We start from the raw sequence: 16406 nt of genomic DNA on the forward strand, positions 1-16406 counted from the left end.
AAAGACCTTTGTTACCTTTGAATGGGAATTTAAGTATAACAAGTGTATAATTGTTATTTTTAGATACACAGTTTCACTTTACGGTCAGGAGGCAAACCTCACGACTTTGATGTCACTGGGTATCAGGCATAAGCATAACTTGTTTGTCCTTGTCGGTAGACTCAGTTAAAAAGCCAGTTTTTGGGTGGTTTTCCTATTTGATTTATAGGCCACTTTGGGGCTTTGCTTTTGTTTTTTAGCTTTTAAAAGCTTTTCTCATTCTTTTGATTCAAGAAATAAATGAGTCTTTCCCAGGTGCCTAGTTCCTAGTAAGGCAGAAAACTTACTAGTCTTTCTTAGGAGTTTAAACTGGCGCAGGAGATAGAGTGTGTGTGGAAATGGGACAGGAGTCATAGTTGCTTTCCTAAGTTCTGAATGCAGCATGACTGCTTCTTGACTTTTATCTTCCAGCTTTAGCTTAGTCTCAATAAGTGACCATTCGGTTTGTCTGCACTCCACTAGAAGTGTATGGCATTAATATTCTCAGAGGTTGGACCTGCTGATGGAAAATGTGAAGCCATGTTTGCTGTTGATCGTCCCTGCCCACTACCCAGCTGCAGATCTGAGTGTTTGTTTTTTTTCTTTGCAGTGAGCATTTGTCCTGTGCTTTCACCTTCTTTCTTCATGGGGAAAGTAATGTATGCACAAGTGTGGAGATTGCTCAACACCAGCCCATTTACCTGATCAACGAGGAGCACATCCACATGGCCCAGTCTTCACCTGCACCATTTCAAGGTAAATCCCTGACCAAGTCCCTCCACCTGCCACTCCCCAAGTCGACCTCCAGCTTGCCCCGCACAGCATTATAGATGGAACTTTAGCGGAAATGGACATTTAAAGCCAAACACAAAGGCAATTTTTGAAAGAGAAAGGAAAGACTATCATTTTACAAGTTCAGTGATAACGGCTCGCCAGTTGTTTGCTGCTATTTATTACATACAAAGCAGATCTTATATGAAATAGTATTGAAGAATTAAATGAGAATTAACTTCAGAACACAAGATCTAACAGTCTCTGAAAAATATAATCCAGTAGGAAATTGACAAATTAAAAATTCTCTCCCCCCCCCCATTTTTAATATCAGCACAGTTCAGAAATGTACACTCTACTAACATAACATTAATTTTCACTTGAGCATTAGAAATTTCAACCAAAATCAAATTTCTAGAGTTGTATGTAGTACGCAGAGTCACAATCAGCGCTGTGGCCAGGGCTTTGGTTTATTGGGGCAGCTCCTCACAAGGCCAGCAGTTCACACCATTCTGTGAAAAGGAGGAGGCGGCTGTCTGCTCCTCGTGAGGAACTCTGTCTATACACAGCTGTCACTATGAGTCAGAACCAACTCAGTGACCGTAGGTTTGATTTGGTTTGGGTTTTAGAGACAGTGTCTAGTATCTTCACTGATATGGATCTCTTTATTATTTGTTTCCTTTATAGATGACATTGCTTGTAATTTAGACTATTTATATTTTAATGATCTCAGCTTTAGTTACCATTCAGATATTACCAAAATTTCTTCACACCCTCCTTATCTAACTAGGTATTCTAAATTCATACTTCTGTCTTTGGGAGTCATAATTTTCCATAAACAATTGTTTTTAAATGTTAAAATATGGAAAAATCCTTTTTGTTTGAAATAGTCTGTCAGGTGGGATGTACTTTTAAAAACAAAGATATTTTAACAAATGTGATAAAGTATTTCTATTACTCTGACAGCCTGCCATAAGAATGTTTAGCCTCTATATTAAAATTGTTGCCCTAAAGACAAGTGGTTTTTTTTAAAGGTTAAAAAAGGAATATGGAGCTCTCATCAAATTGTTACTTGATTTTCACCCAGACACCCTTCCTTTTGTAATACATTTTGAGTTGTGTATTTGACCCTTCTGTAAGCTGGTGTGTTTGATGGATGAACTATAAAATCCAAAACAACCTAATCCCCAAGCTATTCTCAAGTTGTACCTTAAACGTAGACGATTCTCAGAATTCTGTAAATACTACATTTGAGTATAAATGTGCTGAGGACTATCTGACTTCATCTTAACATTATCGTATAAAATTGAGAGCATCATTTATGGGAGTAACAAGAGGAGCTGCTCTTCAGGAGGGAAGGGAAGGAAACTGAACTGGCCTCTGTATTGAAGATGATATCAGGCCGACCAGGTTTCTCTAGCCTCATTTTAAGTCTTACTGGTTTGACACTAACACCTTGCATTATAGAAAACTTTTGGGGGACATTACCTTGCTTATTGACCATGATTGGTGTGGAGGAGATGACTGCTTCGGGTAGGGGCTTGCCCATAGATAATTAAAGGTAACAGAGTTATCCAAATGGATGTGGGCATTTCCCAGAAGTGTGGATGCAGGAAGATTGCCCATGCTAGATGGTGTTGGTTGGAGGCAGTGTTTTCATCTCATTCGGGTCATTGAGGAGCAGCATAAAAAAGGGCACCAAGAAATAAGTGCAGTGGATACTAGTATCTCTCCTGATGGGTGGGCTCTACCACCCCACAGGTTAAAATAAAATGTTTTTATAGCATCAATAAAAAGGGGCTCTTAGTTAGTGACTTAAGTCTCCCCAGTGGTGTCCTGGGCTACCCACTGAGCTGCTAACCACAGAGCCAGTGGTATAAATCCCCCAGCTGCTCTGCAAGAGAAAGATGAGGCTGTCTATTAGCTGTAAAGATTTAGACTCAGACACCAACTGGGGCAGTTCTGTCTGCCCTCTAGGGCCACCGTGAGTCAGTCTTGCCTTGATGACTGAGTTTCAGAGCACTTCATGACTGTTGAGGTGTGCTTTTAAAAATCAAGATTAAGTAAAAGTGACCTCTGTCCCCAGAAAAGTATTCTTTGGACAGCTGAAATACTAAGCCTGAGGCTAAGTGCTGGCTGGGTTATTCATAGTACCATGCTAACTATATTTTTGTGTTTAGCTCAGTGAAAATGACATCAAGGTCACACATTGAAAGAGGAAGACAGGAGGACTCCAGGAGTGGAGATACATTTTACTCTCTTTTATCAACAGCTCTCTAAAACGGAAATAACCGTGAGGCTTCTAGCTTAGGACACTAAGACTTTCCTGTTAATGGCAGGTTTGCACTATTTGTTATTCTCTGAGTACCACAGATCTTTTGGCAACCTCAAGACCCATAGGAAGGATGGTCAGGTTCTAGGCAGGTTTGAGGACATTGGTATGAATGGCTTTCTTATTTTTCTATGAAAGATTCAGGGTTCCCATTGTGTTCGCTTTTAGGAAACTCACTTATGCCTTAATATGCAAATAAGGTACCTACAGCATGCTGATAAAGCTGACTAATATTGTGGTAAACCAAAAGCAAACCCATTGCCAACGAGTTGATTCTGATTCATAGGACTCTATAGGACAGTCAGATGGCCCCACAGGCTTTCCAAGGCTGTAAGTCTTTCCAGAAGGATGCTGTCACATTGTTCTCCTATGTTGCAGCTGGTTGGTGCTCCACTTTTAACAGTGCCCATCAAGACTTCTACTTAATCTCAGAGAGAGAGAGAGAGAGAAAATGAGAATGGAAGGCATACTGTACTGAGTAACTTTTAAAAATCACATTTTAAAAAGGACTAAGAAATAAAGAGTTATGTTTGAGGGGGCTTCAAAAAGTTGGTGGGAAAATGGAATAAAGAGAGAATGGGATTTTCCAGGAACATTTTGAAAGCCCCCGGCACATGAAGTAATGCTGTGCTTTAACCTGAAATGACCACCAATGTAGTGTTGGACTTCAGCGGGAATGATTAGTCTGATCTGTAACTTACGTTTCTCTCATTCCCCCCACCCTGTAGTCCTGGTCAGTCCTTATGGCTTAAATGGCACGCTAACAGGCCACGCTTACAAGATGTCTGATCCGGCCACCCGTAAGTTGATGGAGGAATGGCAGTATTTCTACCCAATGGTGCTGAAAAAGAAAGAAGAACTGAAGGATGAAGAGGAGTTGGGCTATGATGATGACTTCCCCGTGGCCGTCGAAGTAATTGTTGGTAAGAAGAAAATATTTTGCCTGAAGAACTTTTTTCGATCATCTCGAGCTGTCTTAATTTAAAAAGATAATCATTTAGATTCATCAGAAACAAGCTGTGTCATTTCGCCATCTTTTTTTATTCTCTCGACATAGTGGAATATGTGGAGGACTTGCCTTGCCTGAAGCACCAATGGTCCCTGTGTTCCAAATGCTATTACTGCGTTGGAGCACAGACTTAACCCTTAACCTGCACTGAAGGAATGAAGCGCAGGCCCTTTGGGTGGGTGCGCCGAGACCACCTCTTTTTCACCATTGACCTTTAATGTTGCCCGCCAGATACAGGTTCCTCGGCAGTCTTGGATGTGAACTCAGTTCTCAGGCTGGCTTCTCTCTATTCTAGGTGGCGTTCGGATGGTGTATCCTTCGGCTTTTGTTTTGATCTCTCAGAACGACATCCCAGTTCCTCAGAGCGTGGCCAATGCTGGAGGCCATATTACCGTGGGGCAGCAAGGACTGGGGAGTGTGAAAGACCCAAGTAATGGTGGGATGCCCCTTACCCCTCCCACCTCTCCAGAACAGGTTGTCCTAGGTGAGTACACTCCCAAGACAGATGGGAAGGAAGAGGACCTGGGACACCATGCCTTCCTTTGTTTATTATGGACAGATGGAGGACTTCCACTTTGAGAACGTCCTAGTGGAAGATAATGGAGGGTGGAGTTTATGAGGGATTTTATAAAACCAAAGAGGAGATTTTTAAATAGCATTTATGTGCATCACAATTTTAATTATGTCCATGTCCCACAACTCTTCAGTGATTTCTCTTCAAGCGCTGCACACATGCCCACCCCCTTGGTACATAGAGGTGGGAGATAACACATGAGGTTCCCCTTTTACAGATGGAAAGCACTAGATCAGAGAATGACCTCAGTCTTTGCCCAAATGGCCATTGCCAGCTCGGGGCAGGTCTGGGGTAACTCTTGCCTGGTTACAACAGAGGGTTAGATTGGCATCCAGGAGCTCCGGGGAGGTGCTGTGTCTTGTCAGTAGTCTATCTGCATTAGTAGTGACTGCTAGCTACTTGTGAAAATGTTCACAGCATGGTTGGATTGTCTTCCTTCGTGTAAGAATTCAGAAATGTGTTCCTGTGGAAGCAGTTTATCGTTTTTTGTTTGAGTGCAGCATTTCCTATATGGCCTTTTGTTGTTTGTGGTGGTGGTGGTTGGACTCAATCTGTCTGGGGATCTGGTCACTATAAATATAAGGACCACCATCACACTCGGGTTCTAATGAGATCCTCTAATGGGCATAGTCACAGTGGGCTTGGCTATTACTCACCCTGGAGGACAAATGGTCAAGCGTGAGGTACACGTGGATGTTTGTGTGAGGATTCCGTAAGAGTGTTTCAGTGTCTGTAGCGTGGAGCTTGCCCTTGCAGGGGCAACTCAGTAATGGGCGGGCGGGGCTAGAGAACATGCTGAGGAAGAACGTGGACTTTGTGAATGGACACGCCTAGTTTCAAAACACAGATTACTAGTGGAGAAACCTGATTCACTTCACAGATGTGGTCTGAACCTCAGTTTCTGTTCTTGTTAGCTACTACACACTTTATATAGAGGCATTTACACATATGAATGAGGTACTGTACTTGAAAATACTCTGTAAGTAGTAAAACAGTGTACAAATGGTAGTTCGGAAAATTCAAGACACTACTTAGAACTCCAGTCGGGGCACATGTTATTAAGTGATTGGAAAGGAATTACTCAGCTGTGTGTGTGAGAGAGGGAGAAAATGACAAAACGTAGTCTCTGGTTTTAGCAAGGTGCCTGGCTGGCTCCTGAGATGGTAAGGAGCAATGTACATCGAGCACTGTATGGTGGAGCAGAGAATTAGAGTGGTCCCTGGTGACGGAATTTACCACAAGCTCATTTTTATTCCAGTTCATTTTAACTGGGGGGAAGAGGGGTGCAAATCCCCACACTTTCATAGATAGGTTTTTGTTTCTTTGTTAAACATTTTTTGGCTTGGATGACAAGTGACAGAGCAGCTAGTTTTCCATCCTGCGTGCCGTTACGTGCCGTCCCCTCAGTGTCACAGCCCTCTCCCCACACCTCCCTGGGCCCTGTGCTCATTCTTCTTTCTGCTCTGGCCCCTCCTGCCCTTTGGGTCATGGTGGATTGTTCTGAGGTGAGTGTCCCATCCAGGTGTTACTGTCTCTTCCGAAGGTCTGCCTAGGGTTGCACTGAATTGTGATCCTGAGGGTGGCTTTAGCTGCAGGTACAAAGCTTAGCCTTGGGTTCCACAAGTCTCTATCAGACGGGATTTTTTTTTTTTTTAATGATTTTGAACTTGGTTCTCCCATTCTGCTCAGGCCCTTCTGTTGAGATCCCAGTCAGAACAGCAGTTGGTGGTAGGAGCCAGCCTAGGCTGCTGGAGGCTGTGACTCACAAGGGACCTTGACCCTTTGGACTAGGCTATTACAGGGTCTTATAGTAATCATTGCCAAGAAGATCTACTCATACAAAGGCTAGGAGTATCTGTATTGGTTTTCAAATGTTTCAACCACATTTTATTTGAAAGGTTTGGATGGTTAATAGTTCTATTAACGTTTGACATTGTTAGCCCTTTATTTTAGTGGTCTTTAGTGAAATGTGTGTGCGGTTTAACCAGGGCCTGCTGGGTGCCCGGCGCCTTGCTCTGGGGGCTAAACTCCAAGCAGGCCCAAGTTGCTCTAAAATGCACAATGTAAGGATATGTTTTGTTTATAGTGGTTTCAGTGTGGGTTTCCTAACCACACACCTACAAATCCTTTCATGTTAACATTATGTGTGGTCTGTGCTTGGCCCTGGATTGCTGCTGCTGCGCCCCGCCCCCCCTCCCCCCAAATGCCACCTCAGTCCTTAATAAAAAATTGTCGGTATCTTTGTAATGAAGATAATTTGCTCCAGTTTTCACATCATCGTATGCTGGGTTAGAGCTTAAGGGCCCTTGGCGAATCCAAGAGAGTCCCGAATGGCCAAGTTTCCTAGTTGTAGGGACAGGGTCACAGTGGGTTTGTTTGCCCTCTCAAATGGCAGACCGTCTGAGATTTTCAAGGAAGGAAGACAAGCTGGTTTTGGGGAGACCATTCACGCCTTAGCTGGATACTGACGCACTAGCGAGTGTCTCCTGTTTGTAGAGATGGTTAAGGTAGCAGCATTCAGCATGCATTGAACCACCTAACTACCACTACTCCCCATGTACCACCACTGAGTCTGTTCTGATGCATAGCGACAGGAGTAGATCTGCCCCTGTGGGCTTCCAAGACTGTAACCCTTTATGGGAGCGGGTTACCAGCCCAGTGCACCATCTGCTTCACCTCCGGTACACAGACCTGACTCCAAGGTTCCTTGAATTCCTTGTAAGGAATTTACCACCTGGTGGGTGGTGGGTTGCATGTTGGGCTGCTAACTGCAAGGTGAGCAATTCCAAGCCACCAGCTGCTCCCTGAGGGACAGGTAAAGGCCTTATAGTCCATACCAAGTTAGGGTCTCTGCAACCCCCAGGGGCAGTTCTCTGCCCTGTACTGGAGGAGGGTGGTTTTGATTCTGAATGGACGCGATGGCAGTGAGGTTTTTGTTCTTATGTAAGGTACCACCTATAAAAGCATTAACCCAGCTTTAATCAGGAAAATCTCTTTGCCTTGCCCTCCCCAGACCCTCCCCCTTTCTCCCTGTCATAAATGATTCCCTTATGATGCCACGGGCATTTGATCTCTTCAGTCGTATTGTAGGGTGTTTAAGGGAAGAAAGTCTGTTACCTAGTTCTTCATGTAGCTAGTTTCATAGTAGGCATTTTAAAACTATCTGTAAAATGGAAATTATTTTATACCATGAACCAAGTCAGGAAACTTGAAAAATAAACGGTAGCACTAAATACCCATCTTCTTTCATTAACGTCATGTGTGATGTAATAGTACTTTATCGTGGAACAAGAGACTTCAGGTCCTCCAAACATAAGCATTTAGAGTGTTTCTTCCACTGACACCAAGAATGTTCCATTTTTGGCTCAACATTGCTTCTTTCTGCCTCAAATGGAGTGGATGTTTTCCACAGTGCTTTCAATTGATTATTTCTGTAAGGATGCTTTGCATAATGGCTCTACTGAGAATAAACCAACAATACTTTTATTAAATCAAATAGATTAAATTAATGGAGTGAATTTATCATTGGAAACGAACTGTAGTATTTATTTTCTACAAGAGAGAAGTAGGGAATATTTATAAAATCATGCAGAGACAGTATCACCAGTGGTGATTGTAGTGGCTAGAGGGGAAGGGGGCGGTTTGCATACAGATTTGGAAAACTAAGCGAGGTGTAGCAGAGAGAAACCAGTGAATGCACAGCCCACTGGTAGAAAATGTCAAGATAACCTCTTTCGGCGTTTTAGTACTACGCTTTCAAAAACCGTGTCTGGCATAAGGACAAACAGCTCCCCACACATAGCTGAAATTTGACCTTGTTGAAAGCTTTGTGCCTTTAACCCCCTTCTCCTACCCAGGGCACTGTGCGCAGTTACACCACCGCTTGACTGCACAGGCACACAGCCCCCTCTACTGTCCTGTGCTGGGATTGAGAAACTGTTTCCAGCTTTCATACTGTGCGATGGGAGGCCTGCTTGTGGGTTGGATCCGTGCTTGTGCGTGCTCACTGTCTCTGCCCCACGGGCTCTGTGTTCAGGCATGGTGTTCGTGCGACTGTGGGAGCTGCTGCTTTAGGAAAGAGCAGAGCCACGACAGAAAGAGTACACACAGTTAAGAGGTGGCGTTGGGGCTGGGGCAAAGCTGTATGAATACATGTTGGCAAATACATTTTATATTTATGTTCATGCCAGTCATCTACATGCTAGCAGATATGTTCAGAAAAATCCTGTCTTTTCCCCCTCCCAGGTGAGACTGGAGGTACGCAGAGTGCTGTCAATCACCTAGGTTCCCAAGAAGGGGGAATGATAACTATGCACAGTCCAAAGAGATCGGGGAAGATTCCTCCAAAACTCCACAATCATATGGTCCGTCGAGTCTGGAAGGAATGCATCCTCAGCAGAACCCAGTCCAAGTATGTCTTCCGAGTTGTGTCGGTATCACGGTATAGTAAGCATACCATTGACCACAACATGAGACACTTTCAGCAAGTTGTGCCCATCACTGTCTGACCAAACTGGAGGGGTCATTGGATTGGCATTTCATCTTTTCAGAATGTGGCAGAATAAAATTCACAACAGAGGTGTTTATTGTACCTGATTTGGTTTTTTAGGAAATAGTTGATGTTCTGGCTCATGATGTTTACCCGACATTCTTTAGCACGCATGGTTCAGAAATTCACCGTGTCGGGACAGTAATCAGTGGGCTTGGTTTTCCTATGGATAACCAAGTTTGAGTATTCCCATCGACCAAAGGAAGCACCATTCTTCACCATGTTTTCTTGTATACGTTGTCATGTCCATCTGGATCGAGCTGGTGACCGACTATTCTGCAGGGTGGGCTGGGGGGGTGATGTATAATAGCTACTGTGCTTCTGATCGATGGTTGCTCTAGCTGCATTCTTCTCCTTACCAACCTACTTTACACACACACACACACCCACCCTTTTCCTTCTCCATTCCTCCTTTTCCTTCTCACTTGTAATTTCTCTTTTCTTTTTTTGTTTTTTTGGACAAAAGGGAAAATTGATTCTCAGAACAGATTACTTGTGATTATTTTGTCTAAGTTGAAAACAGCAAAATAGTCCGTGAGAGCCGTTCCATTCCTCAAAGTTCTGCGTAAACATAATTGCATTTTGTTACCTGTGTAGGCGTGAGATGCTCACTTGTGACTGCTACAGGTAAACCAAGAAGTCTTGCTTCTCTAGAACAGGATGTCCGCGGACACCATTGTCACCGACTGCTCATAGCTGTGCTTACCGAGAAGTCAGTCAGTGTCACATGAACACCTGCTACGTATATTGTTACTTTTGCCATTAAAACCTGTTCTGTGGATTCAGCTTTTAGAATTTTAGCAAATTCATGCTGTGTATTTATTTTCCACTGAATTGGCTTTAGAATAAGCTGCTAAAAAATAGTTGTAGATAAAATCCAAAATCTTTGACATTGAAGATCACATTTTAGAATATAAAAGGCACCTCTGGTCACTTTGACAAAATGATCCTTTCCTTTACAATAATTGGCTCAGATATTTTCACATGCTCTGCAGTGCCTAGATAACTTCTAAGTTAACATTTTCTCTTTTGTTAACCTTTACCATCTTGATTTTTCCTTTACCATCTTGATTTTTGTTACCACCAGCCTTTTACCTCCACCAGTCCGTATGGCCCAGAGTCTCTCTCTCAGTAGCTCAGAGCAGGAAGAGGAGGGTGCTGAGCAGCATAAGTCCCTGTGGGACTGTTTCGAGAACATTGGACAGTATCAGCTATAGCCAAACCGGCAGTCCAGAAAGACTGCCTGCATTCTTGTCTTCTGTGTGTGTCTCCTAGTACTCTGCTTTCTGCTGACAATCAGTGACACAGAGGAAACGTGTTTGTTTTCCATCTTTTGGTTGATTGATGGGACCAGTGGTGGAATGCTGCCCTTATACGGGTATTAGAAGTGGTTAAATGGTTATCAGAGGGCTGTAGTGTTATAGATGCCGTGGAAAATGAGTTTCTATTGAAGATATTGCTATATAATTTATATAACCTTTAAAAAAATACAATATTTAAAAAGCAACCAGCTATTGTTTTACTTGCTCAGACTCCTGCTGCTGGTGGTTCATTGAAGGAAGTGGTAGCTCCATACTATGGCTGCTTGGAACATCTGCCAGGAGGAGGCCATCATGTATCTAATGCAATACAGCCTGCTCACATCTCCCTTCCCCAGACCAGAAGCATGATCCCTTTACACCTAAATCACATTTTGTAACCCTTTTAGGAGGAGCCAAGTATCGACTCCAACACTTGAGGAAGAGCCTGCTAACAATCCTGCAACTTGGGATTTTGTAGATCCAACCCAAAGAGTTAGCTGTTCTTGTTCCAGGTAAGTGGTTAAAATGGAACAACTGTAGTGGCTGGGATGATTACTGCTGTGAAAACAGCACGGAGGCCACAGCTGACCGCCTGAGGCTACACAACTCGGCACCAACCCAAGACCGTGCTCCGTAAGGCAATGCTCATGTATGCCTCTACCCTCCACCCCTTAAAAAAGCACAATCATTTTATTGGGGGCTCTTACATATATTATAACAATCCATACATCCATTATTCCAAGCGGACGTGTATAATTGTTGGCTTTAACAAATTCTAGACATTATTTTTCTTCTTGAGCCCTTTCATATCAGATCCTCTTTTTACTTTTCCCCTCCCTCCCCCATCCTGTCAACCCCGCAAACCCTTAATATGTATTGTTATTATTATTTATACATATCTTACACCACCCATTCTATCCTTTCACCCACTCTCCTGTATTCATCCCCCTTGAGGGGAGTTATTCTGCATCATTGCTATCTGTTCCTTCTTCCCTTCACTTACCCTCCTGGAATCATTACTCCCATTACTGATTCTGAGGGGGTTTGTCTTTATGCCACTGTATGTACACTGGACTACCGGGATTTGTGAGGTAGGACTGAGATCATAATGGAGGGGGGAGGAAGATTCAAGAACTAGAGGAGTGGTTGTGTGTTTCATCGGCCTTAAACTGCCCCATGGATGCATTTTCTCTTCCATGCAGCCCCTCTGCTCAGGAATGTCCAGTTATCCACAGTTGGGCTCTAGGGCTCCACCATTACCCCTCTCAGTCACCTTCAGCTGTTCATCGTGTAGCGCCCCACTTCTCTGCTGTTTGATAATCTGTTGCAGTAGCCACACAGGTCTCATAAAGGGGGGTCATTGGGGGAAGTTAACAGGTTACCACAAGCCCTGCAGGATCAGTGAACAGTAAGGATGCAGTCATTTGTCTAGAGCTATACTTCTTAGCTAGTAGCCAGGGGTCTCTCTAGTTCTTTGGCTTCTGCCTCCATGGGCCAGTGAAGCCAGTCTGCTGCTTTGCCGCACAGTCACATGGTCTCAGCACTGCTCCTCTGTTCTGTCTCGTGATTTCCTTGCTTTGGCTGCCTGCTTGGCTCCCATGCTCTGTCCCTGTGCTTTGTCCCCACTATTAGTTTTTCACACTCCTATTTGCATGGTCTCACCCAATCATTTGATGGAAATTACAGAGACAGGGATAGAAGAGCCGTATTAAGAAATTATACTCCACCACAAATGGCAAATGCTGTTGGCTCTTCTCCAAGCCTCTCAGACCATTTCTTTACTCTGTGTGTGTCTTCTCCTTCTTTTAAAGATGCCCTTATTCCTCTTAAGTCGAAGTGGAAAAGGCCACTCTTCTCTTTTATGCGGATAGTAGCGTAATGTCAGGATCCAGAAAGAGGCTTATTAGACAACTGGCCCTGCTAGCAGATTGCTCCCACATGTTTCTTCAGGTTAGCTCCTTCAGAATGAAAGACATCTTGTCAGAACTGTAAGAGCCCCCAATAAAATGATCTTTTAATTAAAAAGCAAACACACAACAACACTAAAGGTATCACTTTGGCAAGACCATCTCTTTTTAGTGACTACTCTAAATCTTAAAAGAGACAATATTTTGAAAACAGGTTGGCTTACGATAAACAGAATTTGTAGTAGACAGACCCGTGGTAGATAGTTTTGTTTTTTTGTCCTTGTGGGTTGGTAGTGGTGATGCTTTCTGGTCACCGAGAACACCCATTAAAAGCTCAAGTTGCAGTAGTCATAGTAGGTCACTGGCCCGTTCATGTGGGTGTTTGACTGGCACTCTTTGAGAGTATTTGCTCAACTCACTCCGTCTTGTGGACGTAAAGAGTTGTACTCTGTCCTGAGTTTATTAGGATTCTGAAATGTCTAAAGTGAGTGTCAGCCCTAAAGTACTCCCCGGTGCCCAGGGGCGGTTAAGAGGACACGGTCATGCTGCTTCTTCAGTGAGTGAGTGCGCGCACACTCAGCACTGTAACTTGTGAGCAGTACAACAGTTTTGACCCTCCCCATTCTCCTGCTCCCTTTCAGTTGATTCTTCCCCCAAGCCCCGCCTTGATAGTCAGCCTCTGGCTGAGAGGTGTAAGTGTCCGCCGAATGACACCCAGGACCGATGTTTCTGGTAGGACACATCGGAGTTTTCTGGTTAGAGTCCCTTCTTAGAGGGTGTGAGGATCTCTTTCTGGTCCTGGGACAAAAGTTGTATGTTGCAGTTAAAGATTTGTTTTGTTTTTGTCTCTGTCATTGTGAATTGTGGGACAAAGAGTATTTGTCAACTGAAATTTATTTCGCTCTCAAAACTTCACAGTTCCACCATGGCCCACCTTTACCCATGTCTGTGGAGTGGAACTTTACTTGTGCCTTCAACTGAATTTTCTGTTCTTTTTCTTGGTCTAGATTTTTTTCTTCTCTTTGAAAAATAATTTTTTTACCGGTTTATATCACATGTCTATTGGCTACTTTGACCACATAGCCCCCTTAGAATACTTTTCAGTGGAATTAAGCAGAGAACGTCCTTGCCTTTGTGCTTCAGGATTGCTTCAGGATTATCGCTACATTTCTCTGCCACAAACCTATCGCAGCTCAACATACCAGATCTCTAAACCTGAGCTCTCGCCTCACAGTTTTGTTGTTTGGCAGGGGGGAAAGATTGCATTTGAGAATGCTCTTGTTTTGATGTGTCTAGTTCTCCACAAACCAGGCACCCAACTTGATTGTCCCTTTTTTGTGTAGCTCCCCTCTGTGTGCAATGATTTCCTCTGAAATGTCTGTTACGTAGATGCCACTTCCTTCTTTCTCTTGGCCACCGTGCCACAGAACTTGGCTCCGCCTCAGGCGCCTTCTCACCCCCAGCGTGTCGCAGCCAGAGCCTTCCGTGCGTGGAGATTTGCCAGGATCATCTGTTACCTACCTGTGTCTTCTGAAGGATAACCATTCCCTGGTGTAGCTGGTTGTTAAATACAGTTGGAAAACTGACTTTATAAGATTAGCCGCTTGCAAAACGTCCTTACTTTGAAGCAGCTGCCAGGAAATATGTATCAAAGAGCCTATGAGGTTAAATACTCTCCAAGAAAATTCCAATCAGAAAGTTGAATGTGAAAGACTTTTAAGCTTAAGTTCTAAAATAAACACCCCACGAAGATACAGTAGAGGCTTGTAAAAAATAAGCTGCCTCCCTCGGAACAGTGCGCTCTCTGCCTCGGAGGCTTCCGGCACACTGTAGGCCTGCCTGTCAGTGTCCTGAAGCAATGACAATCGTCTTCAAAGTCAGAGCTTATTTCTTTAAGAGTAGTAAAGACTTTGGCAAGAGAGTTTTGAGATTACTGTGGGATTACCAAACCCATTATGGAATGGTCTATTCCTCACATTATTTAATGGTCTTCCGGGGCAGGATGGCCATCCTGCAGTCCCACTAAACTCTCCCATTATGCCACACAAATCCGTTTACTGCCCACTAGGGCATCATTGAGTGCAATGCAGCAGTGATTTAATGCCACCCTGGTGGCCTCAGAGAGCAGCTACTCCACCGGCAGGAAGGCTTGCATTTTTCCCTGGCAGTGATTTATATATTGGGAGAAGCTGGCTGACCTGCTATATAACTTTGTTGTACAGATTAAACCTTGGCATCATCAACTGAGCAATTTCTCATACTCGGGCTTGCCAAGAAGTGTGTTAGGATGTGAGCAGACTTGCTGTTCCTGCTTCGATGGTTCAAGTGCGTTTGTGTATGTGTGTTGTCTTAATCTTCTCTCACAACTTTTCACTTTGGTCTCATTGGAACATGTCTGTGTTGGGTCCAAAGTTGCCTTTGATCCCTTCATTCTTAGATGCTGGTAGTGGATCCAGTTTCTGTTCCGTGTTCTCCAGACTGACCTGCATCATGGTCTGCACTCTGCGAGGGAGTTGTTGGACTGCCAGTCTGTAAGACTTTGGCCCATTAGAAGTCATTCTGGATTGGAGTTGCAGGAGTTGTTTGAAAGAGAAATGGCACTTGAAAGAAACAATTCTGGCCTGAGAATCTCAGGATTCTTGGTTCACAGATCCAATACGAATGAATAGGTTGTCTGGGAACCTCACAAAGCTGAAAAGATTTGGGGGATTTTTCCACCAGTAATTGTGCAGGAGTTAGCAATCTATTATTAGTTTTCCCTTTGTGATGAATTTGTCCATTACGTGCTAACTTGTATGTGGCGGACCCATCACTTTTTATTGGGGTGTGTTGCCCTTTTCAGTCATTTTAAACACAGTGAAAGCCTGGAGCTTGGTTAGCTGTGTTAGCAACATCTGCTGTGGACGTGCGCTGGCGGCGGCGGCGCTCGCTCCCCTGCTGTGAGGGTGCCCTTGTTTTCACCCGCGCATTTGCTGACTTGGTTTTCATTCCCATTTCAGGCATAAACTTTTAAAACGTTGTGCAGTAGGACCCAACCGACCTCCCACAACATCTCAACCAGGGTTCAGTGCAGGACCATCATCATCTTCATCTTTACCGCCTCCTGCTTCTTCTAAGCACAAAACAGCAGAAAGGCAGGAGAAAGGAGACAAGTTGCAAAAGAGACCCTTGGTACCATTCCACCACAGGCCCTCTGTGGCCGAAGAGTTATGCCTGGAGCAGGACACAGCAGGGCAGAAGCTGGGGCTGGCAGGGGTAGACTCCGCCTTAGAGGTGTCCAGCAGTAGGAAGTATGATAAGCAAATGGCCGTGCCTTCCAGAAATACAAGCAAGCAAATGAATCTGAATCCTATGGATTCCCCTCATTCCCCCATCTCCCCTCTGCCGCCAACACTCAGCCCGCAGCCACGGGGTCAGGAAACGGAGAGTTTGGACCCACCGCCTGTCCCTGTGAACCCAGCCCTCTATGGAAACGTGCTAGAGCTCCAGCCCTTAGCTACTCTGGATGACAGAGCTGTCCTCGTAGGCCAAAGACTGCCTCTGATGGCAGAGGTCAGCGAGACGGCCTTATATTGTGGGATCAGGCCCTCGAACCCGGAGTCGTCGGATCAGCGGTGGCGCAGTTACCGCCTCCCATCCAGCGATGACGCCGAGTTCAGGCCCCCAGAGCTCCAGGGTGAGAGATGTGATGCCAGAATGGAGGTGACCTCTGAGAGCACCGCGCTGCAAAGGTGAGGAGGGCAGGGCCTCCGAGCCCACCACCCGGGTTCCTCCTGTCTCTCTGCTGACCCCTTCCAGCCCTCCCATGTAGACAGTGCTAAAGAGCCCACTGCTTTGCCCTCTAAGAAGGCCAGCACACACGCTGTTTTATTCCGCGCCCTGGAAAGGCACTTGTGGCATTTTTGCTGTGGTGTTTTTTCACCTCCTCTTGTTTCTGTCAAAGAC

At 44.6% G+C, this 16406-nt stretch overlaps 1 protein-coding gene across 2 annotated transcripts in view; it reads left to right on the forward strand.

Moving 5' to 3' along the window:
• MED13L (mediator complex subunit 13L) overlaps positions 1-16406 on the forward strand; it is a 257652-nt gene that overhangs the window by 202097 nt on the left and 39149 nt on the right. For both annotated transcript variants that reach the window (XM_075534610.1, XM_075534609.1), the window contains exons 5-10: positions 629-774; positions 3850-4044; positions 4426-4614; positions 8950-9115; positions 10962-11066; positions 15461-16192. In XM_075534610.1, coding sequence (XP_075390725.1) covers positions 629-774; positions 3850-4044; positions 4426-4614; positions 8950-9115; positions 10962-11066; positions 15461-16192 — 1533 coding nt within the window. The remainder of the gene's footprint in view (positions 1-628; positions 775-3849; positions 4045-4425; positions 4615-8949; positions 9116-10961; positions 11067-15460; positions 16193-16406) is intronic.

This window comes from Tenrec ecaudatus, chromosome 16 (assembly GCF_050624435.1).
Source record: "Tenrec ecaudatus isolate mTenEca1 chromosome 16, mTenEca1.hap1, whole genome shotgun sequence".
In the NCBI taxonomy this organism is placed as follows: Eukaryota; Metazoa; Chordata; class Mammalia; order Afrosoricida; family Tenrecidae; genus Tenrec; species Tenrec ecaudatus.